Source organism: Centrocercus urophasianus, unplaced genomic scaffold (genome assembly GCF_019232065.1).
Source record: "Centrocercus urophasianus isolate 14NV4802_14NV808 unplaced genomic scaffold, USGS_Curo_1.0 seq_16, whole genome shotgun sequence".
Classification (NCBI taxonomy): domain Eukaryota; kingdom Metazoa; phylum Chordata; class Aves; order Galliformes; family Phasianidae; genus Centrocercus; species Centrocercus urophasianus.
The window spans coordinates 43,463,778-43,490,876 of record NW_024884711.1 but is presented as its reverse complement, the minus strand read 5'-3'; the positions used below and the strand labels follow the sequence as shown (position 1 = coordinate 43,490,876).

The window sequence follows — 27,099 nt, the reverse complement described above, 5'->3', positions numbered from 1 at the left end:
ACATTACACATATGCTTGGAAAATGAGAGTCCATGCAGGACTGAGAAAAATACACACAGTGGAAAATGAGTAGTTAGGATAACATTGTCCATGCGGGACCAGAAAAAGGAGAAGGTACAACCTACAACCCCCAAAATGCATACTACTGAGAAGATTTTCTGACTTCTATTCTTACTTTAAGTAGAAGCTTCTTCTTTGTCCCCCATGTTCCTTCTGTGATGGATTTTGGATTGAATTTGGTTTGCTCATCCCGGAGGAATTCCGGCTTTAAGACATACCCAGAAAACCCATTGTCCTGGAACCGGCCCTGGTAGACATCCATTTCTGTGCCTCCTGTCTGGAAATTTAGGGCAACTGCAACATAAATAAGCTCAGTCACTTTCAGATAAATCAATAGGAGTCTTTTTCTACCAACTCCATGCACATGAAATTGCACTTCATGGACATAAACATTGACTTTTCCATGCTTCATAGAGCACTGATAAGCTCTGCCCCCTCACAGTCTGCTTGCCCTGAGGATTTCTTCCATTCAGAGACGTTAGAAGCAGGAGAAGCCATTATGGCCATCTCAGTCATCCTCCTGCCTACTGCAGGAGAGTTGAAAAATTGGTCAAAAGACGTCCTGCATTGATTTTTTTGTCATCTGATTGAACAACAATCCTCTAGATAAACCCATTAATTAAAGTAAAGCCACAAATCCTTCTCAGGTTGTTTCTCTGCCTACTTAAAGTGCAGGAAAAGTTCTCCTAGCAGTTGCAAGAACTCATCTCTTCCAGTGGTCACTGAGCCTCTCTGCCTGTAATTGGCCTGGAATTGAACATCTACCTCAGCCAAAGCCCCACTGTGGCCAAATCATGACTAACATGGCCAGCTTAACCCTCTCCAAGCTCCCTGTTGCACCCACCAATCTGGCAGCCGACGTTCCACAAGTCAACAGGATTGTAGTTGGAAGAATCTGTCCTCCAGCCTGCAGGGTATATTCGGCTCAGGTGCCTGATGTTATGAAGAATAAAACTGTTTCCTACAGAAAATAATAACAATAATAATAACAATAATAATAATAATAAGAAGAAAATTCTTTCCAGTGATGGGGACTACTTTTTCTTGATACTGCTGTATATAGTGCTTCTCTGTCTAGTCTGGCTGAGTGCAAACTGCCTGCAGAAAATACCCTTCCTGTTAACAGCCTGTGACCTATGGCTTTGGGGTGCTTCATGTTTAATCACCACTAGCTGTCACTTTATGGAGGACTGGGACATAGGATGGCTTTTTGCCAAGGCAGAACATACATACCAGACTCCTGAGCTAGTTTCAGAGCTTTGCTCTCTGTGAACGATGACATCTCATGGAAAGCTCGAGGGTGGCTGGGGTCTTCAAAGCCATTGAAATGAACACTCTTGCAGTAGACAACTGTGTCTGATAGCTCTTTGGCCAGCTTGAGGGTGTCACTCTAAAAAAAGAAGGATGAATTGTGTTTTCTCTACAAACCCTGGGTCTGCTCTGTATCATCAACCACAGATGGAAAGGATACCCACCATCAGCACCCAATGGCAACCCCATGCAGATACAGGGTGGTAAAGAGGCAGACTGCCCTTGCTGTGTCCCTTACCCTGCACAGAGAGGGCTAATCCCTCCTCTCAGACCATCATGCAGAATAACAACCCTGCTGTTACCTACATAGGCAACATTATGGGCACATTTCACCAGCCACTGGCGTGTCCACAGATATCACTGACTTCCTGAATGAGCCTTCCTTGTGCCTCAGACCTTTGGCTTTTTTTATCTTGAACTAGGAAGTTCTCACAATGCTTTGGTGCCAACTACTCCACAGCCTTGATCACAAGTATCATCAGCTCCCACCAAATGCAAGAAAACAAAATTGCAGTCTTCAAAATTATACATGCTGTTGACTATGGATTAGAAAAAGAAATAAAACCCTCAAACAGTAAACAAACAGCAAAGGAAAGCATATATCAGACTAGATTCCGAGGCAGTATCAATGAATTTTGTCATCGGTGGGACTGAATTAATTTATGTCATCTATGAACCTGATCCATAAGGAATATGGCCTTCACATTGACCTGCAGTCTGAAAAAAAAATGAATGCCCTCACAATAGGGAGCAAAATACTGATGTGGTGGTAAACCTTCTTCCTCCCAAAACAGTCACCCCATTGGTAAACTGACACCTCTTCCCATAGTTCTTTCTGCTGCACAAGGTCATCAAAAAATGGCCAGCGAGGGTGTAGGCATGTCCCAAAATGTTACCAGAAAACCATCAGCCCCCAGTAACTAACAAGGTGATGATGGACTCGTGAGAAACAGATATCTGGAAGTCAGATGGAAGTAGACTGAACATGTACTCATCCACTGCATCCCTAAACCACAACATCATGGAATCACCAAGGTTGGAAAAGACCTCTAAGATCATCCGGTCCAACCGTTCACCCGTCACCAGTATTTCCCACTAAACCATGTCTCTCTGTACAACACTGAACACCTCCAGGGATGGTGACTTCACCACCCCCTGGGCAGCCCATTCCAACACCTGACACTATGCTGAACGGCTCTCCCAGCTGCTGGGTCCTTCAGCTTCTTTTTAGAGAGGGAAGAAAACCAGCATAGTCAGATGGCCTTGCAAGATCTCCATTCTTGTGCTTAGCTGAGAGCATATTAGAAATATATTTCAATTGCTATTTTTTTTTCCCAGTCACGTCACAAAGCCCATCTAGAAAGTGGTCTGCCAGCATGAGACATGGGATTGCTAACAAGATTAGACTTCCTGATGCAGGATTTCCAAGCCTTCAGCAGTAGGTGAAGATCTACTTTATCTCATAGCTCTCCTGCCTCTGCAGGTCTAACCCTTTTAGGGATTCAGCCACTTCTTTTACTTACCTTCCCTTTCTGCTGCACCTCTGTCTTCACAGATTCATCTTCCATTTCAGCTGCTTCATCTTCATCAGAGACATCCTCAGCCTCCAGGTTGTTGTTCCCATTTGTCCCAGTGGGGTCTTCCTGTCTGCTCAGCTTCTTGCCTTTCACAAGGATCTTCCCTTTCAGTTGCTGCACAAGGAAAAGCAGGCAAAGGTGATTAGCAGTTTGTCCCCTGGGCTTGCTCCTTTCAGTGAAGCCAGTGGGAGATCTGTTGCCACATGGATGTGTTTGGTACTGCTGGCTCTGGAGGGTGCTGCTTATACCAGAAAAACACAACCTCAGATTTAGCCAATATAACTCTGTATAATGTGTCCTCTCTTCTTTCAGCAACATCCTATATCTGCCTCTTCCACCAAAAGCAACAAACCCCTCTGCTCTCAAATGACAGGACCGTGCAAAACCAAAAATCTTTTTTAAAGTAACACTATTCCCCTCTTGTGGGTGCAAGCAAATTGATAGTGTCTCTGTGGAGACCAGCCCAGCTCCTCACTGACTGGCTAAGCTGTGGATGAAACTTGATTTGAGCTGAAATTTGACGCTGGCACATGAGGCAGTAGCCAAGAACATTTTTCTTCAGCTACCACAAATGATCTGTTTACTCCAAGGAACTTACTCTGTCACTCAAAAGCTGGACAAAGGCAGCTGGGAGGAGTGTGCTGGATATTAAGAAGCAAAGTCCAAAATTTGGGTGTTTATCTACTTTACCAAGGTTTTAAATAAGCTTACGCAGACACATACATACATGCATGTGCTCCATCTGAATTTGTTCCCCTTCATGTGATATTAAGTATTTCTAGCCTGAGGGGAAGGACATTAAGCTCATCAGTTCAGCTCTGTTGAGTAGATTCCTTGTCTTAGGAAGAAGTATTAGCTGAAATGCTCAATAAATACTTAACAAGTAGACCATAAAGCTATTCCAGTCGCCTGTGGCAAGGCCAAAGAGGAACACAACTAAGAAAGAAGGAAAAGCTACAAGCATGCTGGAGTGCACTGAGAATACATAGCACAGTGAAACTGATGCAACTCTTTTACTTCCTTATGCACCCTTGTAAACCATATTGTCTTAGATTTCCAGAAGTGCAGCTCCACTGCTTTCTCACCTTTTCTGCTGCACATCAAAGCAAGCTCATCTCTGTATTTGCAATGATTCTGATACATGGCTTTGGTCCCTTTGGTGTCTGTGATCTGGGACAGGGCACCTGTCTTAAATGAAAGCACCGTTCATTTTATCAGGAGCAAAGCCGTAACAAGAAGAGTAGTTCAAAAGGTTTGCACACATGCATTTATTTTACCTGAAAGCTTCTTGACTCTTACTGACCTGACAGCCATTACTAGGTTTGATTTCCAATGTTTAACTCAGTGGTGTTGGCATATTAACAGGAGCCACCTCAACAAACTTTCTGTGCCTTCGACACCTCCTTTAGAGTCAACAGAGAAAACTAACACCCCTAGGGTGTGATCAGACAACTGTCTGGGAGGAGGTGGACTACACCTCCAACTGCCCTGATCATATTAACTAGTTCATAAGCAGGCCAAAGTGATGTGCTCAAGTACACGGATACACAAAGGCTAACTGCCACACTGCATTGTGCTCTCAGGATGAAGATACCTATCAGATGTCAGAGAAGCTGTGAGGATTAACATGTTCACTTTCAGGAGGAGATGTGCAGACCTGATGCACCAACTCAAAGCACTGCTCCATTTGCAGATGTCTGTCAGGCAGCTGAGCTGAGATACTGCAGGTTTTTACAACAAGCAGCATCAAAGGATGAAGACAGTCTCAAAAAAAAAAAAGAAACACATTACCCAGGGAGAAATCTCAGGTCAGTTGTGCTGACCTTGCCTTGCTGCTGCTATCCTGGATGTGTCTGCTGAACTGCATGGCTCAAGGTGATGTTGAATGGGGCACTGGGCCCAGCAGTGGGTGCAATCCATGGGACAGATGTTGTTTGTGAGATTGCAGAGCCCCAGTCACTGCACTGGGGTGCTCATGGTCCAAAGGGTCACCCAGTAAGGCTAATATATTCAGCCCAAAACCATTCCCATGGTGAAGGGTGTCCAACACCAAAAAGCTGGAGGAGTCTGGAATATGCCTGGTATGCTGAATTAACATTCAGCATCTGGTTTAGTCTCATCATAAGGATGGGTTTTTGCATCATTTCTAGTTGATATGCACGGACAGGGGGAAAGAACACCAGCAGAACCCTGTGCAGATCAGGAATTAAGCAGAAAGGCCTGCAGTAAGCAATCAGCAGCAAAGATTGGAGCACCTCTTCCCTACAGCCCTGGCACTGACCTGAAGCTTTCCTGGAACTTTTTTGTGGCTTTTGGCTTTCTATCCTATACGCCTTTAATTCATGATCAGGACCTAAAGAGAGAAGCTTGACAGAAGTATTTGGGCACTTTTCGTAGCCCAAGACTCCATTCCTAAATGGAACCTGATGAATGAGATGCTTGCCCACGATTGTACTGTGCATTGGTAGTGTGACTACAAACTGTGTTATCTTCCTTTAATTACTGACGTTGCCCTGCTAACTTATTCTGCTCTGCCTGCTTTTATTTACAGCCTTTCAGATCTCCTCCCAGTGGTGAATCCTGTATTTTTTTCTAAGAAAAAATATATTACACTTTCTCTGGCTTCTCCATGCCAGCTTCACAAGGAAGTGGAAAAATCTAAGGGGTTTCTGCTGTTTTTTTGTTCTTAGTGCTACGGCTTCAATGTGTTTTCCACAAACACACTGTTCTAGTTCACATGGCAGGAAAACAGAGGAAAAGTAATAGAAGAGAAAGGGTATGTGTTACTACATTGGTATTTTGTCTCCCTTTAAGCTAAATGGATCAGTCCCTCCACTGGAGCAGATCATCCCAAATCCATTCAGTAAAGGTAGATCTGGGCTTTTCTGTTCCAGCGAGGGCCACGTGTCCACCTGGGCAAGCAGAGCAGGAGGTCAGACAAGCACAGGAATGGGAAAAAAACATCTCTGGGAAGCTGGGGTCATCCCCTTACGCACAAATCACACATTTCCTTCCTTGGTGTTTCACTTTTCTTTATATCACCCCCTGGTCACAAGGCGGTGTTTTTGAAAAGCTGTCAGCAGCTTTCCCCATCCTACACTGAGGATAAATAACAAGCCAGCACATAACACCGAAAACGCTGATTTTCCAACTCAGTTAAGAGCCTGCAGAGACCTGCCTCCATGCTGGGTGTAACCTCACCGGGGAAGAGTCACTTCTGAAATGGAGGCCACTTGTCCGTGCCAGTGCAAAGGTCTCGCTGAAGCAGCAGCATTAAAAATTATGATTCATCCCAATTTATTGCACTAGTGCCGAGGGACCAACCCGGATCAGCTTCCTTCTGCGCCAGGCATTCTATCAAGTGAGGCACAACATTCCCAAGAAAGGGGAAAGTCAGAAAAGGAAATGAGGAAAAGAGAGAGGGAGAAAACGCAGAGAAGATAGATAGAATCATAGAATTGCTCAGGTTGGAAAAGACCTTCAAGATCATTGAGTTCAACCAAGCCCAAGATATTTGGGGTGGCTCATTTCCCCCCCTTTCCTCCCCTGCTGTCAGCTTTATCCTACCCACAAACTCCTTCCAGCCCTGGCTAGCCCTTCTCCAACTCTTGGCAATGATTTCTTTAGCAACGAAATGCGATATAAAGGGAACAGCAGCTACTCACACAACGGTCTGGTTCTGAAAAGTGCTCAGGAGGGAAGAAAGAAAGAAAACACAGACACAAAGGGTGGAAACAGATGAACGTTTTGGCTTCTTTTTTTGGAAACAAATTGTTGGTTTTTTTTCATACGAAGATTCCATTTCCCTTTTTTTTTTTCCCTCCTAATTACCAGATATTCTTGCAGTGGTACACTATGAGGGCTGTGTATCTCCTTCTCCCTGCAGGGAGCTCAGCTCACTGCCTCACGGCTGCCATAATTCTTAGGAATCACAGTGGAACCTGGCCTCCAGGCAACCTCCCACCTTCCCCTGTCTTCCAAGGACTCTTCCATAAGCCTTTCCAAACCGCCATGCCAGCCCAGGCCGTTCTCAGTGGAAGGATATCTCACACTTGACCCAGTTTTAGGTCACTTGTGCTGCTTTTCCCCTCGGGTTTCAAGGGACAAATAATTACATTGTCTTTTCAGCCCTCATGACTTTCTCATCAACAGCCTGGGTTTCCACAGCAACCTCTCTATGTTTCAGAGGATTGGCCATATTCAGTTTCGGGGTGTGGGAACAGACACAAGACAGATCCTCAGGACTCAGCTCCCTTGCATTCCTTCCTTGTGGGATGAAGGATGCCGCCATGCCTCAGTAAATAGACCAGAAACGTCCTTAGTTCCTCAGGAATATCTCCTCTGAGTCTTTATACAACAAACAAGCAGTTCATTTTGAAGTTTGATGTGCACAGGGTATTTCTAACAACTATTCCTGTTTCTTATTCTACCATTGCCCCTAGGTAAGCTCTATGTGTCGGCACGTGTAATTCCCACTGGTTCCCCAGTTAGCATCCAGCAAGAACAGAGCTCTCTTGTCCCACCTTCAGAGGGCAGAAAGTGCTAGGAGTGCTCTTGCTCACCTCTGGGGAGGGGAACTGGGATTTGCTTCCATCAATCGGGGCGACCAGGAGCATGTCCTGCAGAATGGTTGTCATGTGCCGAGCCATGATCTTCTGCTGATCGAGGCTGCAGTGGTTCTCCAAGGAGATGATGACAGGGTATGGTGAAGTCTAGGACAAGACAGTAACATCCGTCATAACTGAACTCTGAAATTTTACCATCCTAAAGCAGTTGATATCAACTCCATTGTTGTTTTCTCTGGAAATGAGTGCATCAGCAGCAGGGAGTAAAAAAAAAAAAAAAGGACAAATTCACTAAAAATGGACAAATTCTGAGCACTAGCTGCTCAGATCTATGCTGATGCCTTGCAGAAATGATGATCCCATGTACAGGGCAGCAGGCTGGATCAGTATTCCTTCAGTGGGCAGTTTGTGAAGCTCCCCGTGCCTCCATTCTCCACTTGCACCACCATCAGGGAACCTTCCTAAGTCAGGAGAAGACTGGGAAAGGAGGCTTGCTCAGATCCTTAACTGATCTGAATCCTTCCTGCATTCACACATAGGCCTGATCTGGTTCTTTGTGGCCCCCTAGATATTTTGTGTACTGAAGGCATTGCCACTGTCACTGCTTTATAGCCCCAAAGAAAACTTGGTATTGGTTCTCAAGTCAAGTGCACTGAAGGAAAATAGCAGAAAGTACACCCAAGGATTTTAAAGGCTGCTAGCTTAGCACTGCCACATAAGAATCCTGACCTGCTTGTTCCTTTTAAAGCAGAGTGGAAGTTCTTTGCATCAGTCCCTCCAATACACACAGATACCGTTCCTCCAATGTAAGGACAGACCTTGAGGCATCAAAGCCAAGTAAATCAAGGGTTTTTTTGCATTTCCTACCACATATGTTCAAAAAATTGTGCATTATTTTAATTGCAGGGGGGTCCAATATCTAGCTGTGCTAGCACAGACTTAAACTTATCCCAAGGCTGTGCCCTGCCTGACCAGAAACTTCCAGGAATGGATCTGTTCAGAAAGCAGAAACTGGATGTCTAGACAGAAGCATATATCTTCTACCCATGGAAAAGTTAAGGTGAAGTATTCCATTTTAAGCTCTCTGCTGGGAGAGCAGAGATCTGCTATCAGTATAGCAGGAGAAATCTTAGCGAGTGTCAGGATTCCCAATCCTTACTTTGAAAGCATAGTTCTTGATAGCCTTAATGACATCACAGAAGAGGATCTTGGAGGTGAGAGTGTAGCCATGATAAATGATAGGTTCCGAGTTAGGGCCATCCCAGCAGTCCAACTCCACACAGCGGCAACCTTTGGTGAGGGCTCTGGAAACAAAGAAGGGACCTGGTTGGGTTTTAAACCTGCTCCTCAGGATCAGGCACAGGTATTGCCTGGGAAGACAGATAGGAAGTTCAGGGTTCAAGGCAGAAAGTGAATCAGTCACAGGTATTGCCTGGGAAGGTTGATGGGTAGTTCAGTATCAAGGTAGAAAGGAGAGCTTGGTAAAACAGGAAAGCAGATGGAGAAAGGATGGAATCAGGAGAGCTCAGGGGCAACAGAGCTGAAGGCTGAACAATGAAGGCAAGGTGGGATCTGAGAAAAGAGGTCATTGAAAGCCCAAGCTAAGGGCTATCTGAAGAAGGAGACACAGTGTTAGGTGAGAAAGGACATTCATATTTGTGTCCCAAGTCTTTTCCCAAAGATGGTGAAGAGAAGAAATGTACTGGAAGAAAGAAAGTCAGCTACAGAAGCCAGATCTTGAAGCCTGGATGATGTGTGTTCTTCACCTAGATCTGATAAGATCTGGTAAGATCTGAGGGATGAATCCTCCAAGCTGTCATTAATTACATCTGCGGAGACTGCAGGGGGCCAGTTTCCCAAATTGAGTCTACAGACTGAATTCCCATTTGAAACTCCTTCCACATATCCATACAACTATTTTCATTTACTTTCAAACCAAAGTTTTTTTTATGAAAGACTTAACTTCCTTGGAGGTGATCTTGCCTCTTTTATGCAACTCCCAATACATTTCAGGTAACACAAGTCCTTTAAATCACTGCAGTAAGAATCACGGATTTTTTTTTTAGTATTTTTCTTTTTTAAGACAAAAGGTAATTCCATAATTTTAAAATACTGTAAGGGGAATTCAAATAGCTACTTTCAGTAACCTGTACCAGATTTCATTCTCTGCTCCCTTAAGCTTGGGAATTGAGATAGTCACTATTTTATTTTAGTAGCTGTTTCCAAGTCTGAGGATGAGAGGTTGCCTCTTGGCTCTCTTCTATCTAGCAATATAGATGTCTTGTAAGATGACTTCAGCACCTCATGTCTTCTATAAAGAAAACAAACCAACATCTCACAGGTTCTTAAACACATTCCCACATAAACACACACACACACACATTACCTGATGTAGGCTTCTGTGCTGCTAGGGCCTGTAAGCTGGTCATCCATAAGGTAGGTATTGTGTGAGGATGATACAAAGTAGTGACTGAGAGGTTGATTCATGTCCTGGTAAACTTTACGGTGGGAGGCGTTGAATATATTCCCATCGTCAGACAGCAAGTACATCAGGAAACCATCTTTGGTCATGGCGTTACGCTTCTTGGCTGCCAGACGAATAGATAAAAACCCCATGCTTAAAATTTGACACAGCCAAGCTGTGGTGTCATCTTCACCATGGTGCCTGCTGATCCCTGATGGTCTCAAAGTAAAACATGCTCCCTAGGCACTCAGCTAGCATAACTAGCTAGTTATGCTGTTCAGATGACAGCGATAGCTTCATCTGTCTGAAAGTATTTTAAAAACCTCTTCACAAGCAGAACTTTTTGGCATTTACTGTCCTTGATAAGACCTAAAAAGTGCTGAACGCAACACTTACCTCACCTGCTTCTAGAGATCTACGGTACAAAAATCTCCATTTGAGCACTTCAAGTCTCTTTGATACCAACACAGAAATTGTCAGACGATAACTGACGTCTCCCTACGTTGAGGGACTGAGCTAGATTTCAATCCAGCCCTCAAATCTAACATCTGCAAAGCATTATCCCTCTCCTGAAGCTCTACCAGGACAGTGCAGAGAGCCTATGACCTTGCACTGATTTCTTGAACACGTCCTCCAAAATGCCCAAGTCAGTGATTCCTAAATTTCTGAGCAGAACGACAGTTACTTGATTGCTTTCCTGAACAGTTCTCACCTCCTTACCTACCTACTCAGAGATCTCATCACCCTGTGGGTTTTCACGTGCTCACGTACAAAAACATTTATCTCTTTCTCCGTTTTAAAGAACAGAAACATTGCCACATTGCAAGGTAGGTGATGACTGATACCTGAATAAGCCATCAGAGCTTTTCCTACAGGAATGCCACTGCTCTCTAACCAACTCTAGGACAACCCCTATTCTGGCTGCTCATAGTACCTAAGCCAAATATGAACGTAAATATTTCCCAGGTTCTCATTTCCCCTTCTTTTCTCAAGATGCTGGTGTTCCCCTAGAAGACTGCTGGTTTAGAAATGGTTTCAAAGACAAAACAACACAGCAGGGCTGTAGAAGCAAGCAATAGCAAAGCAATTCAGAGTTCATCAAGATAGTAAGATTTTAACCCAAACCAGGCAGGGTTCCCAACTTACCTCGTTCACTGGGCTCGTATCTCTGAATCAAGGGAGGGGCAGCAACAACAGCATCTTCTTCTTGCTGTGTCTCATAGAGGAACCTCACCAGGTTCTGGCAGGACATGAGCCCTTCTGCATCTGAGTACTTCTGGAAGATTTTGTCTATTTCCTTTCTCTCTGTTAGTATCTTGTAAAATTCCTCTATCTCATCATCCTCCAGAGCCTCTGTTTTGGACTTGTCACAGTGCTGTAAACGTAGAGGGGAGAAGGAGTGAAAACCTTCTTTCCTTCTGGCATATGCCAGCCGTAATCTGCACCAGGGCTACACAACGCAGAACACAAAATAATTGGAAACAGTTACTGGCCAGTGAATGAGAAGCATGGTGAATGGTTCTCATTAATAAGGCCACTAGTCACATAATGGTTACAATTATTATCATTATTTATTCATATTATCAGTATGTTGAAGAGCACCAGGAATGGCCCTGAGCTCCACTGCACTACATGCTATGCAAACCATGCATTAAAAGGAAGGCTCCTTACAATCCAAGCAAAAATCAAGGGTCAAGAGAAACAAACCCTCTTGATCTCAAGAGGTGCAGCGCTATACAAAAACAACTAATGCATCTGATGTAAAGTCTGGTAGGTAAAGTGGAAAGACCTTTCCCTTGATCCTAGTGGGTCCAAACCTCAAGAGACAATTGAGGCCAGTTAGCAGGACTGCTTGCGATGATGGTACCAAAAATGACTTTAAAGAAAATCCCTCTAAACATGTGCTTGTTTAGGTATGGAAAAAAAATAATTGATCTTCTATCTGTGGAAATTTCCCATTCTTCTCCAAAAAACCAAGTTGCAAAACCCCCACAAAACTGCAAATTGGGTATCAGCTTCTCAAGGAGCTGCAATACAAACTCCTCATGCCTCCATGCTTCCCAATGGTTTTAACTTCTCTACTCAGTCACAGCTCTAACAGGGCACCATAGCCAAGAACGTGGCTGACCAGCAGTTCAAGATGTGCAAGCTAGCATCTCCACACAGGACAATACCTTTTCCAGCAATAAATATTCCCAAGTCCAATTTTTCATCAGAATTTTCTTTTTCCTGTGGCAAATTCTGATAGGAATTTTGTTGACTGTTCCTAGCAGAAATCCTCGTAGAGAGGCGAGCAACTATTATTTTTGTTATCTCTGGTTTGTAAACCTCTGCAGTAAATATAGCTGAGCAAAACAAGCTGGAATGGAAAGCAGGAGCTAATCTCAGGGGAATCATGGCAGGGAATGTTATATTACTTCAAAGTGTTCTTGTCAGCAAATTGCAGCAGTCAAACCACATCCAGTTAATGCCTTGTAATTATGATGATTCCCTTTCTCCCAGTGTCTACAGCAAGCAAACAGACCCCCAGCACTGGTAAGACAGCCCACTCGCATCTTACATTTCACTCACATCTGAAAAATCAAACTTTTGCCATGGATGACAAATCTCCAACAGCATATGAAGTGCTCGCAGGATGTGGTTGCCTTATTTGGTTTTTGGCCTAAAATTTTCTCTCCTTCAGATCTCAACTGGACATGCAGCATGTGCTCCAGACCACACAGAAGAGGTTGCTGTGCATTTCATTTCACCCTTGAAATGAACAACTTGCTACCAGATACTAGGATGTAGCTGAAATACAGCAACTGGTCAAACCAGAGGAATTTAATTGCTATAGATCTTTGATCTCTCACAGAGATAGAGCTATTGACCCAGGTTTTATGAGCAAAATGCGCATCTCATTTTAACTAATCGCCATGCTAATCTCAGCCTAACCCTTCCAATGAACCCAGCGATGGCCATAGCGGCTTTGGCAGTTGTCCGAGCAAGATGATAATAACAGACTGTTTGTCCTCACACAGTACCTCCTCCAGAGTCTTTCACTGGCAGTTTAAGGCACGCATATAAAGCCAGGCAAAATGATCGTGACATGTTGCGTTTCACAAAGTGAATCAAGAGGCAAAAAGTTCAACTCGTTCTGATTTCAGAATCTGTTGGCTAACAGCTATGGGCTCATCTCAGGGATAGAACAATCTATGAAATGTTCAATATTACAGACACTTTGAAAATGAGTTTGAGCTGTTCTGGAACCATCTTTTCCTTGCTGCCTTCCATGTGCTGTGGCTTTGGCAGATCTCAAGCTAAGCTGAGCGTGATATTTAGCAGCTGAAAAAAGGAGTAGAAGGAAGGAAACTGATGGAGACTGCAGGGATGCTGTAAATGATAGATGTTCTTTAACACACCATGTGGAAAATAATGATGTGACTCCTAGGAAGTCATTATAGCTAATGTATCTCAGTAAGTTTGTTCATTTGTTGCCAGTAAAGGCTGTAATGAACAAAGTACAAGAGCATCACAGTTGTATTCTAGGATGGATCAGATACACAGTGTAAAACTGAGCTCCTTCTGCTTGGGCTACAAGAGCTCCAAAATTAGATTTTCAATTCAAAAAGCTGTGATTGAGCTTATTTGTATGGATCATGAACAATGATTCCTGAATGAACTTCAGTTTGCCACAGAGAGACAGAAGCTTTCAGACGCACTGGAATGAAGTGAGCAATTACAGGAGCTTTGCAGAGTTTCTGGCTGCATAGCATATGTCTCACTTAGATGTGTCTAAAATCTAGATGTCGACACAGTTATGTGGCAAAAAGCAAGAATAATGTAAGAACATGCCCTGTAGCTCTCCCTTAAATCTCTTGGTTGCCCTTCCTTCCCATGACTAAATGGAGCAAAACTCACTAAGACAGAAAAGATCACCATTTTAATATGCTGTAACGTCTCGTGTTCCATCTAAGTTTAAGGGAAATGTAAAATGAAAACACAATTGCTTAAGGACTCAGTGGTCAAATAGAGTGAGACAGACTCTTCTTAAAGGCAATTCACCACACGAGAGATATGAATTAACCTTTTGGAGGTTAATTCAGAGGGTTAATTAACATCTTCTCTTTCCCCTGGCTATACAGGAAGCTTAGACCAATTACAGGTCTAATAAGTGTACTTCTGACTAGCTGCCTACATTTAGATAGGATGAATGAAGGCTTAGTTACTGCTTGGAGTCCTCAAGCAAAAAGAGAATTGAACTTTGGTAAGTTTCCAATCCTCCTGCACCCTTCTAACTGCTGCCACATCTGATTCAGACCTTTCATGTTAGAAGATGTGTATGAGGTGTCACATTTAGAGTGAGATGAATCACACCCTGGTCTACAACATTGGTTTGATGAACGCCAATTGCAAAGGGAATGTTAAGTGCTGGTGACTACTTCCAGCGTAAGTGCCTGCAGTGGGAGATATCTAACTCAACCAGAGGAATTCCAGATTTTTTGCTATTCTTCCATGGTCTTCCCAAGTAGAGAACAAACCACAGAATATGCCAGCCACACTGGGCTTTATATCTTGCCCATTTTGCAAGGTGAAATTCTTCAAGATCTGCTGAGAACCTTCCTCCATATCATAGGATGGCTTAGGTTGGAAGAGACCTTAAAGATCAGCAAGCTCCAACTCCCTGTCATGGGCAAAGTTGCCAGCCACTAGATCAGGCTGCCCAGGGCCCCATCCAACCTGGGATCCTGCAGAGTTACCAAAGAGACAGACAGCTCCATAAACCAAGGATTAGGAAACTTGTTCCTCCTTTGGGGAAAGGTCCTAGTGAGACCTTGCCAACCTCCGGCCTTATCTGCTTACAGGAAGGAGCAGGAGGAATACAGCCTGTACCTGCAACCACCCACATGTTTGCCACTAATCAGGAAAAAACATTTCTGAAACTGCCCACCATTAATTCAAATCCTGCTTCAGATAAGAGACAGAAGTTTGGAATTTACCCAGGCGTTTTTTTCTCATCTCAGGAGGAAGGCTTGTTTAGAGACACTAAGAACAGCAGAGAAATTTTCATCCCTATCTTCTGATAGGCTGAGCCAGATAGCTGGATCTAGAGAAATGAGAAGGGCACATTCAAGTGGATTGAACGTGCTTTGGCCTATCAGAGCAACCACGCTGGCCCAAGTGAAGGTGTAACGTTACATATCTTTCATCATTTTGTTTTTCATCCCCAATTCACACTTTATCATTGTTTACACAGCTCACTGGAAACCCACCTGCTCTGAGATGGTACAGAGTTCGTAATTTCACCACACTGATTTGGGTGGCTTAGGCATTGACACATGGCTACAGCATGCCTAACTCCCCAAATTCCTGAGACTTACAGTGCACTTGCACTTTGGCTTTTCCTTTTTCTCACATTATCCATGTCCGTGTTCTGCCTTTTCTGAGGCCAGGTAAAACTGTGTGTCAATAGTAAAGAAAGAACACCTTAACAGAGCTTCATCAAAAGCACTGTGCTATCCTAACCCAGTTGTTGGTGGGAACTGCTGAGCACTGCAAGCTGAGAGTACTTTCTTGGTACAAGAAAAGATACTAGGAGTATCTTCACTTTAGCTTAGGTCTCCACCCAATGCTGATAGCAGTGGGAGACCTTGACCTCAGCCAACAGCCACTACTAATCTGCTTGCTCTTGTTACCTGGAAAATTGCCTTGGCATGATAGTCATCAACTTCAATGTTCACTTCTTTCAGGAAGTTCTTGAGTTCTTTAAAGCTCATCTTGTTGTCTTTGTTCTTATCAGCTTTCCGCAGGCAGGTGTGAATCCAACTGCAGGATAATGTAAGGAAACCTCTCCAGGTCAGCGAGGTCTAAATACCACACCTCTACACAGCAGACAAACCTCTTGTAAAGATTCTGAACCACTTCTCCCTGCTGCTGTAAATCAGCATGCTCCCATGAACAGCTTGCATCATCTCACCTTCTGCTCTGAAAGGGCAAAGCGATTCTTTGGCAGAAGCAAAGCGCTCTGTAGAACAAGCAATCATGACCCGGGAAAAGCTTGCAACCATCTGGCCAAGGCCAGATCAGTTCTATTTAACCTGCATGAGTTTCTGGACACAACCACATCACAAAACAGCCCGATTTCTCTTTTGTGGCAGAGAGTGCATCCTCCAGATGGGAGAAAGGAGAATGAAAAGATCTCCAAGTATGGGCAACTGATCATTAAGAATTTGATAGTGTATCACTCTGAACACTTCACAGGGATTCTATGAAATAAACATGAATAGTCCTCTGTATTTTTTCAGGTATTTCTACCTCGATGTCTTAAGAAATTTGTTGTGAATGAAACCAATCCAATCTTTACAGTCTTGGCTTTCCCTTGTAAAACACACAGTGTCTATGTCTGTATTGTACTGTGGCTGTGACAATAGCTTCTAAGAGCTCCATTTATATACACTCCAGTATATCTACAAATCTGGAGCAGTTACCATAAAAAATCAGCTTTTTTAGTGTTACACCAGTTAATTTGAACTGGGTCTGCCATGGTTTTTTAAGTCCCCTGGAAAAATGTCAGGTAGTTGAGATAACCTGGAGTTTTTAACAAACAAAAAAACAAATTAAAAAATAACTTTTTCCATCAAGCCAACTGTATCTCTCTAACTTGCTCTAACAATCAAATAACAAAGGCCATCCAGAAGAATATCCTATTTTTCTACATAAAAATTACTGAAATAACAATTAGTTCACCATAAATCCAACCTTCCATGGCTTTCATAGGAAGCACTGCTCCAAACTCATTCCAGAAAAGATATAAATAAGGATTTTAGCAAAATCAACTTCAGAAGTAGCAAACACCAGCTGGGGCACACAGTGCCATAATATTTGATCCGGGTCTTTCAAAATCATCTCCAAAATGAGGTGATGAGTGACAGCCTATAGGGGCTGTAGATATAGCTCTGAAAGAGGGTACTCACTAACAGCTACCATTGCATTCAAATATTTCCAAACACTTGGAAATATGTGTAAAGTATTTGGTAGTTCTGTCGGTCTCTTGGAAAGTTGAGCTTTATGTCTTTAAAAATCTTGGCATATGCTAAATGACCTCACACTGCATCTCTCTTAGCCTGGTAATATTCCTCTTTCGTACACATGGAAATGAAAATAGAGGTAACATTTCCTCTGACTCCCAAGGATATTCCAGGGCCCTGAACCAGGTTCTGGCTTGGAGAGTTCCCCAGAAAAGCAAGTTTGAATCATGAAGCTCCTATGTGAGCTCTTCCTGGGATGTTCTGCTGGGAGCACAACACCATCCACCCCACCAGCTGTGCTCAAAGAGCATCTGCTTAGCATATGACAACATGGTGCCAACAGCACCATTCCCAGCCATTCCCACCCAACCCGTGCACTCCAGCTCCCCTTCACAAACTTCCTAAAATAACAGACAGAAGGGATGCACAACTCTAGGAAATTCTTCTTATCTGATACAAACACAATTTTGCAGCCCTGGTTGTGGGTCTTCCTTTCACCTCCCATTGTCTATTTGGGCATGGGGGGACAAGGAAGAAGAGTTCTCATTCTGGTATGCCTCCAGAAAGAGGCTGCTTCTTGTTTTTAAAGGATCTGCCAGCTTCAGGACTACCAGCTTTCTATGAGAAACCAAAGAAGAATGACTGAAACGATCTGGCAGATAGCCCAAGAATGTGCTTGAAAAGAAATGCTGCAGAACTTCTGGTAAGCTATTCCTAACCAGAAGAAAAGCTCATATACAAATCCCAGAAATGAAGCAGACTGTGCCACACCACTCAAATGAAAAGCCCCCTGTGTTTTCTGGCCTAAAGTCATCCGTGCACACATACCTGCAGTATTTGCTAAAAAACCTATGCCAACTAGTTGAGGGCTGAATCTGAGGCTTACTAAAACACTACTGTATGTACAAGAACATCAGAAATACTCTTCAAGCACGCAGAAGTTTTACCTTATAGGTGTATAGGACTGGAAAGGACACATAACACACAAATTCAGGCACCTCCATTCTAAAGGAAGCCAAACAAACCCCACCTGCAACAATCACAGTCTTTGCTTTCAATACTCGTTTTCAAAATCTCACTCATTCCTTATCCGCTTTGCAAGGTTTCTAAGGGTGGAAAAGATCCACTGCACAGCAGTTCTGCAGTGATGGATGGGGGACAGGCAGGGGATGCAGCACTTCTCCACTGCCTCTTCCCCTTCTGTGCTCACAGATGCAGAGAACACTTCTGAGGTTTAAGGAAGATATGAATAAACCCACGCTGCCAAGCAAACCCAGTGAAGATGGGCTAAATTTAAAATCTCAGGCTTTAATTAAACATAATCAAATTTCAAATGAGAAATCATGCTGTTCTGTAATTCCAGGTTACGTTAAACGACCTGAGACAATCCCAGATTGGAAGCCAGGACCACACAGTAATTACTCTTCCAGAAATACGGCTTGCCTACCAACCCCATTTAGCTCCAATTCTGCTTTCCAGAGTCAGAGAGGTACTTTTCCACACTGGAAATTTACAGCTTTCTTCCCTTGCAAATGCTATTGTTATTTCCCCCTCACACCTTAGCAATCTGATTTCTTCTTACAGGGAAGTTTTTCAGCAACAGGGACAGGTTTCTGTGGCCCAGATTTTCCCCATATACCATGGAGTGGAAGCATCTTTCACATTCAGAAGGAAAACCAACAGAGTCTAACATTTCCAACAACAGCGAAGCTTCAAGATTTCAACTTGCCAGGGAAGTGACCCTGCCACCATGAACACCATCATGCTCATATCAGAATTAGTGGAATCTGACTCCTTCAAACGAGCTGCACTCTGGTGGTGCAGGCGCTTATTAAACTCAGAATCACTGAGGTTGGAAAAGACCACAAAGGTCATCAAGCCTAACCAACAACCCATCCTTAGCATACCTACAAACCATGTCCCTCAGTGCCACAACTTCATACTTCAGAGAATCCGCAGAAGAGTAAAGCCTGATGAAAGCTCAGCATTTCTGTGCCATTTCCCTCATCATCACTACATTATTACCTAGCAGGGAACCCACACAAAGGAAGCCTTGGCTGAGGGAAAGGCCCCCTGGTGCCTGCTCAGTCTCCAGCGTTGTGATTTTCCCCTGCTGACAACTTCACATCGCCCCTCGTCTGCACGGATTCTTTGATGTCAAACCAGGCATGAAGCTCACACAGCCTTCCCTCACTGCCAAGTGCTATCTGTTTTCCTCTCTGATAGCTGGATGCCTGTTTTTGTGTAGCTTAAGGCAGCTTAATATTTCACAACCACCACTGCTCTGTCAAATCGGGGTGAAATCAGCCAGCAGGTTCATATGTTACAGTCAGGGCCTCAGACACACAGGAACTGCAGAAAACCGAGCAAAAACTACACCTACAGATAGACTGTTTTCATATGGATGCAATTAATTTACTGAGTGAAATTCAGCCCTGGGGAAAATTCCCTGTGAATTGAGCAAAGACAGGATCTCATTCTAACTAACTCATTCTCCTCATACAACTGACCCCTTCCCTTTCTTTCCCTTTCCTTTTCTTTTCCTCCCTTTCTTCCCCCTTCCCTTTCTTTTCATTCCCCTTTCTTTCTTTCCCCTTCCCTTCCTTGTCTTGAACTGTCCCTAAAGCAACTGCAGTCTCTTTCAAGGCAAAACTTCCTCCCATGCTGAGGCAAACAAGGGGTAATTTCGCTCAAGTCAGTGGAGCTACCCTGGAGTAAACTTGGCAGACAGAAGAGAAGAATCAGTTCCCTCGCCTTATATTACTGCAAAACATGATAAACAGTATGAGCCTTTCATGCCTTGCCAAAAAGTGCCTGTCCTGGAGTTAACTGCAGTGCAAGTGAAACAGACCCCTGAAGAACACAAAAAATAATGGTTGTTTTATCTGGAGCACCCTGAAGGGAGCAATTCATTGCTTAAGGAGCTCTGTGAAGCCTGAATCCACTCTTGCATCTATCACTGTGAACAGGAAAAAAAAACAACAACAAAACAACACCAAGGAGTTTGCCTAGGTACAAAATCAGTAAAATGATGAGAGAAAACTCAGTGTCCAGGGCCAGTAGTAAAAAAAATTGGGTTATACGACTGACTCCACCCACAGAGAAAGACAAGTGCATCTTTGTGTGCAATTAATCGCTTTACAAGGCAAAGGATACTGTTGGAGTTTCTGTTTCTGGTTCATGGAGTTGCTGTGGGCTATGATTTTCCCAAGGCCGCAGACCCAGTGGTTGGCATCATCCTCTGAACTTGCAATGAGGTCCAGGTTTTTCCGCTGGTCTTTGAAAATGATGGAAAAGCAGCGATACTCTGGTACATCCTTGGCGTATTTTTCCATACCTTCTGTTTTATGGCCTGACCTCACATCCCGAATATCTTCAATAGAGACTGTGGAAAGAAAACAGAGCTTGCTGTCGGCAGGGGTTCGCTCACCCTTATCTCTGCCTAGTGATGGATTTTAAGAAATAACTCTTTTTCCTTTTTCTGCAACCTCTCCCTCCCACAGCTGGAGGATTCTCTTGATTTTTTTCCAGCTTCCACAAATTCAATGCTAAAGAAACCTCAGATCAAAAGCAGCAAAATGTGCGAGAAACATAAAAACAAATCAAAACTCTTTGTTCTTTTCACATGTATTTAACAAAGAAGCAGAATTTGCAGGGGTGCCATACTCTAATATCACGTTGATGAGGTACCAGTCACTGTCAAGACTTTGGGTCCAGTCCTTGAAGCATCCCTGACTTATCTTTGCCTCTAAAGACCTTAGGACCATGACCAACATGATCACACCCCATCTATCAAATAACCTTCAGCTGTTCTCCTTCCAGAACTGGAAACAAAGAATTCTAAAGGTCCACAGGAAAATGAGGAGTGACTTCAGTAAAAGCAGGGCATGGACTGAAACGGTCATTCTTCAATTTGCAAAAAATAAAAAGGTAACTCATAAAATCCTATATACTCTTCTCAGCCACACTAGTATAAACTGGGTAGAAAAAGATCAAAGACTTAGGGCAGTTTGCTGTCAACCGTGCTACATCCACACCTCTGCCAAAGGTCAATTTGATCCTATTTGCTGTAAGAAAGCAAAATATGGGCTTTCAAACCCATTCCTCCCCATTCCCATCTCTGACCATAACATAATGCAGATGAGCCCTGAAGTCACACCAGGTTCACCATGTGCACCCCCAAAACCTTCAAGACACAGTGTGAAGCAAAAGGAAGTAACTGAGACAACCCTATACTGCTCTTCTCAATGAATTTGAAAGAAGTTGGTTTAAAATTATTCCTACCTCAAATCGTTAACTGTGGGTAAAACCTATTTCCTTTGTCATGTAGGTATGAGATTGACCTTGTTTGCGCTTGTCTTTGAGCTTTGTTGAAAAGCAGTATGAGAATGTAAAATATTGTCACTACTCAGCTGAAAAAAAAAAAAAAGCTTACACCCCAAATCCCTTTTACCTGAGCCTTCATTTAAATTGGTGCCATTTCACTGGCACAGTGCTCAGTTCACTCAAAGTCAACACCGCAGAAATAAACAGCTCAGTGTCCACCCTGTGCAGTTACAGCATGTCTGCCCTGGGACCACACAAAATTGATCAGATGCTCATTAGAATTTGAAATTCTCCTTTTCTCCTCAAGGAGAAACAGCAATATTCAGCTGACGAGGTAAGAAAAATACCATAGACTTACAAACAATTCAAAAATTCGTGACAGTCCAAAACCAACACTTGACATTTGCTTTAAATTCCAACCATGTGTTGGGGTGGTCCAACGTCTTCCGTAACACTTCGCTGACTTGGTTTCCATGCCAGAACATGCCTTGAGACCCCTCCTAGAACTGGCAATGTTCCTTCCTGATGATAAGCAATTATCTTTGTGTGGTCTATTATTATCACTTGGTAAAGGCCAACAGTGGATCAGACAGAGGGCAGAGGAGGAAAGAGTTAAGTTGGGCTGTGTTCGGATGAGATGGGAGGGGATGGGATGGGCTGCTGTGGAATTACATTATCTAGCCAAGTTACTGTTGAGTGAAAGCTTATGGTTTTGAGTGCTAAAATAATCTTCAGAGAAGAGTGCTTCAATTCTCTTGCAGCTGGGTTGCTAGTGGAGAACCTTGCTGGTGAATTTGCTCATTAACAGGCAAATGACAGGAATCATCAGGAAAATGACAGGAAGTGTACCTCAGGTAGCACAGTACATCTTACACCTTTATTGTAAGGGATGCTATCATGTTCAATGGGATTCAGTCAAAATATATCTAAAGCTTTGGCTCCTTTCCCCTAAGAAAAAAAACAAAAACTTTTGGAACACGAATGTTTTGTCCCATCAAGAAACAAACTTTTTAGGGTGAGATGAATCAAAGCTTTAATTCGTGGCTACAGTGGATCCTAGACCAAAAAAGAAGCTCAGACTGAGCATCTCAAATGCAGATGTGTGCCATGCAGACAATCCATAAGTAGGTGATCCTCCTCCACTTCTGGTTTCTCTTGGTTAAGGCAGTGCAAGTGGAGGAATCATCCTGTTGTTCCTCATCACCTGCCAACTGCTCACCACTGCTTGGCTCATAAAAGTTATTGTCCTTTCAGACTGGCTAGCTAGTCTGCTAGTGCAATCAATCCCTAAACTTTGGGCTGGCAATGATCTAGTGTTTCCAAGACTAGAAAATCTGATGTTAAATATTGGAAATTTAGAATGTATTCTTTGGAAACCTTTATCTGGCAAAGTGAATCTACTGGAAAAAAAAAAAAAAAAAAAAAAAAAAAAAAAAAAGAGAGAGAGAGCTGTGTGGGAGGGAAAAGAAACTGAAAACCTGTAGCTGGAAGGGCTGCCTTAATCTCCATGGGGTATATTACTGGGGAGAGGATGATACAGAGCATGAAGCTCTTTCATGCAGAAAAGGTACAAGGAAGCCTGAAGAACAAGATCAGTACCTACTGCCTTCACACAAGAGCCAAGAGAAGCTACCAATGCAGGAACTGTTAAAAACAAACAAACAAACAGGGAGGACACTTTTTAAAGCTTTCCACAGTTTGGGCTTGTGTACTGCTTTCGTCTATCAACATAAAAGCCAAAACCAAAGGAGTCAGCCCCAAGCCATCTGCAAATGTTATCTCTTTTTTGGAAAATCTTAGCCTGCATGAATGCATTATCAGCTGCTCCTGGGCCGTGAGCACACTATTTTAAGCAGTCCCAAACCAAGGAGAAATTAGAAATAACTGAGGGACAGAGAAGTGTTTTTCAGGAGAGGAGCAGTTGCAGCAAACACCCATCAAATGCATCTTTCTGTGACCTCCCCATCCTTTCCAACACTCCACAGTGGGGAGGTAACCACCAAAAGAAGAGAATTTGGAAAGTTTGCATCTGCTTCTCCTGAGCGTTTATGTCTGCTGAAAAGGTGGTTTGTGTGAAGCCCAAAACCTGTGACTCAACACAAGGAACTGGTGTCCTTCCTGACCTCCCAGCACGGAGTCCAACAGGTTACATCCTGGTCAGCCTTCCTGGCTGCTGCGGGTGCCAATGTGATAAACAACAGCTGATGGCCACAGCTCCCTCTTCACACAAACATACACCAACATTCCCTGGAGCTGGTGAAATCACTCCTCTCTGTCTCACAGAGATGTGAGGTCCAACACAGATGAGTAGCATGGAGCCTCACCTCTGTCTCCACCTGACCCAAATGCTCTCCCAGACCCTAAAGCCATTTTCTCCCCTACAGAGCAAGCAAGGCTCCTCTCCTCCCTCCCACCAGGATCTGGGCTGGCCCCACCATCTTCTATAAGGTGCTCTCAAATCCATTTCAGAGCAAGGATTGCAGCCCCGTGCACCCATGCAGCAGGCTAGGCCATTTGTGGGCCATCATCCTACAAACAGCACCCAGAGATGCTAGGTCTTGGGAATGCGTAAGGCCACACGTATGCACAGCAGGCCACTTGGTAGCCAAAAATATAAACGCTGAAGAGCCATACAAGCATGACAAGGCACTGTATGATTGCAGCATTAGTCTGAGAGATGAACCCTGAACACTGGTTTCTGCTCCAGAGGCAATGTCCATCTCTTCTCCAGTCATTGCTCTGAAAGACTGTGCTGGGAGCACAGACACGTTGTTAATCCCAAACAATACAGAAAAAGGAAGAACAGAAGACGAAAGTTTTACAGAAAAGAAGGGTAAGGAACTGAAGCCGCATCTCCTGCAAGCTAAGCATGCAAAGCAAAAGGACAGCAAGTTGCTTCTCTTTCCTTGTACTTTTGCTGACAAAGAGATGAGGGTCAGTGTATGGACACTTGGAGGAACTGCCAAAACAGCTGGCCTTGAGTTACTTGTTAGAGGAGGGGGACAATATTTGTCACTCTGGGGGCCCTTTATATCCTTCACTTTCCGTATCCTACTTCCCTTTCATTAACAAGTGATCTCTGCAATGTGGCATTCAGTCACACTGAATTACTGTATCCCACTTTAATTGTCTCACTAAGTCACTACTGTTTACCGTCAGATGAGAAATGTACTGAGCTGTTCATAGTTCTCTGCATATTTGCACACAACACTGCTTGTCTGCAGAGAGACCAGACCTCCAGCCCAAGCCCAGCCAGAGCTCAGCCACGTCTGGTCAGCACCTTGCAAAAACGTACAAAGGTCCTGACCCCAGGACTGCACTGCTGGGTGGCTGCAGTGAGCACATGGGGTAAACTGGCACGATATGCTGCTTCTCTCTCCAGTTTTGCCCCAGAAAAAGCACTGTAGTTGCTTTTAGCTTCACCATTGGCGACTGATGCTAGTGGTAGAATCAGGACCTTTATAATTAGCTCCCTGGATTGGGAATACCAAAGTTATCCAGTACCCTTACCACTGATAGATGCTTTCACATAAGGATTCAGCACAGGTCCTGTTGTTCTGTGCCTTCTTAGCCCTGACCACATTGCCCACTCTTCTCCCCATGCCTGAATTACCCAAGCTCTCAACTGCTGACTCCTCATCCATTCTCCCCTCTCCCTGACTTGCTGAGCACATTGTTTAACTTGAGATCTGCTCTTATTGCTGGTTTGTGTCACCAACTGACAATACACAGTGCACAACTGATGTTACAAGTTGTTTGGAAATATGTTTTAATAAAAGGTCTTAACCCAGCCTTTCTGTATAACCAACACAGCTAGGGGTGCTGATGTAAATAGAGTGATCTGTATTTACATTCCTTCCAGACGTCACAAGCAGGTCCCTGCAAACTATTTTTGCAACCAGTTCCTACTCCTCATGCCATTACAGTGCCACTAAATTTGGATCGGAGGCTTTCAACGCTTCCACCTTTGCATTTAACATATGCTGTGGAGAATAAGGTCAGTAGTTGCTAGAAGACAGCCTATGTTGAAAACTGCCCCAGAAACTCATGTGGTGGCCTGATTTAAAATTAAATTAAATTAGGAAAAAAAAACAAAAACCAACAGGCAGTTCTGCAATCAAAGCGACTTGTTTTATGGGTTGAATGATTTTGATAAAAACTAATGAGACCCACAGACAGACGGTTTTGTTTCCACAGCTGATGGCTGCCTTGCATAACAGATTCACATCAGCAAATATTTTTCCAGGGACAAATATGTGTCTGAGCACGAAGCAATGATCAGACCTAGAGAATGCACCCAACCAACCCCAGGAGGAAGCTGCTGGTGCAGCCAGCTGCCTGCTGCGTGCATGCAGGTTGCTGAGAGTTTCTGTTGGCTTTTGGCACTTATCAGATCCACGGGAACAGTTTAAACTTTTCACTTCTTGACATGAGTAAGCTCAGAAATATCACATCCTTTCTGTTCTCCTAAAGGCAAGGTGAGGAAATTAATTAAATGGAGGGAATCGTTCATCCATCCACAAGAACAGCATGGAACGCTCGTCAAGTGGTGCGTTAAGGGTGCTACTAAATGTCACAGGAACTCAAAAATGAAGGGAAAGGCTTTCTGACAAACACTGGTAGGAGGCTATAAACATATTTTTAAATTGTACTGTGTTTAAGCCATATAAAAACTGGAACTGGGAAGGACTGGAACAAATTCAGTGCATTTTTAATACTGTGAATTGTCAGATCCAAATATCAATTTTACGCCTTCATGCAATATTACAATCTTCATTTAAACAGCTGTGCAACTGAATTTAGCTCACCTCTGTAAATTGAGTCATAGAATCACAGAATGGCTTGGGTTCGAAAGCACCTGAAGGATCATTGGATTCCAACCCCCTGCCACAAGCAGGGCAGCCAGCCACTAGATCAGACTGCCCCATCCAACCTGGCCTTAAACACCTCCAGGCAATTTGCTCCCAACCTGATTTTTTCTTTAACCAAAACAGAGGGAAATAATAATAAAAAAAAAACAACCACAAAAAAAAAAAAACACAAAAAAACAACAACACTAAATAGCATTCTGGCTAGAAATGGGAATATCTGAGCCAAAACTCATAAACTTGTTTCTTGATTGCACGGCTCGTGACTCACAGAGCACCCCCAGTGAGTCATCCCCTGTGCAGCGTGCGACGGTCGCTCATGGCTGTCATGGGAAGCATCACCTCTCTGAGCCTCCAACAAACAGAAAGCGGTTGCAGGAGGCAGCAAAGCCCCTTCCCCTTCTGAGCCCTGTTATAACGTCCCTGAATCATACCCACTCATTCAGCCTTTTTGCTGTGCCTTTCAGTTCTCTGGTTTTTCCGCCAAGCGCTCATCAGGATGTTTCACTGGAAAGTTTTCAACCATCCCTACAAATCCTCAAGTTCAGAGAGTTTTTAAAGGGAGTCGAGTCTGGCTCAAGGGAGCTCACAGTAGGGATTTCAGCTGGTTTAGGAAAAGAGTTCCAACAATCGATTCCACTGAAAGCAGCATATGGCATTTTGTTCTTTCTCATATGGAGGTGAGACCTGATGATGTGACCAAGCTAAGCAAGACAGCGTTACTGATGGGTTGCTGCTCTTTGAATGCAAACCCCTCTACCCCCAATGGCTTCCTTCCCTCCCACTGCAATGATGTTCAGGAGGGATCTGGCACTGATTGCACCAGCCATCTACAAGCCACCAGGCGCAAGCCGTTTCTATTGCCCCCAAACTGCTAATTTTGCCACTTGAACTCTGTTGTTAGAGGCTCTCCTGTGCCTA

General features: G+C 43.7%; 1 protein-coding gene across 2 annotated transcripts in view; it reads right to left on the bottom strand.

The window, feature by feature from the left end:
- Positions 1 to 27,099, bottom strand: part of PLCD1 (phospholipase C delta 1) — a 49,672-nt gene that overhangs the window by 5,394 nt on the left and 17,179 nt on the right. For both annotated transcript variants that reach the window (XM_042816746.1, XM_042816745.1), the window contains exons 3-12: positions 20,141 to 20,369; positions 15,653 to 15,782; positions 11,124 to 11,352; positions 9,900 to 10,101; positions 8,673 to 8,817; positions 7,511 to 7,660; positions 2,895 to 3,062; positions 1,294 to 1,450; positions 905 to 1,021; positions 176 to 354 (exon numbers count right to left, since the gene is read on the bottom strand). In XM_042816746.1, the coding sequence (XP_042672680.1) occupies positions 176 to 354; positions 905 to 1,021; positions 1,294 to 1,450; positions 2,895 to 3,062; positions 7,511 to 7,660; positions 8,673 to 8,817; positions 9,900 to 10,101; positions 11,124 to 11,352; positions 15,653 to 15,782; positions 20,141 to 20,369 (1,706 nt within the window). The remainder of the gene's footprint in view (positions 1 to 175; positions 355 to 904; positions 1,022 to 1,293; positions 1,451 to 2,894; positions 3,063 to 7,510; positions 7,661 to 8,672; positions 8,818 to 9,899; positions 10,102 to 11,123; positions 11,353 to 15,652; positions 15,783 to 20,140; positions 20,370 to 27,099) is intronic.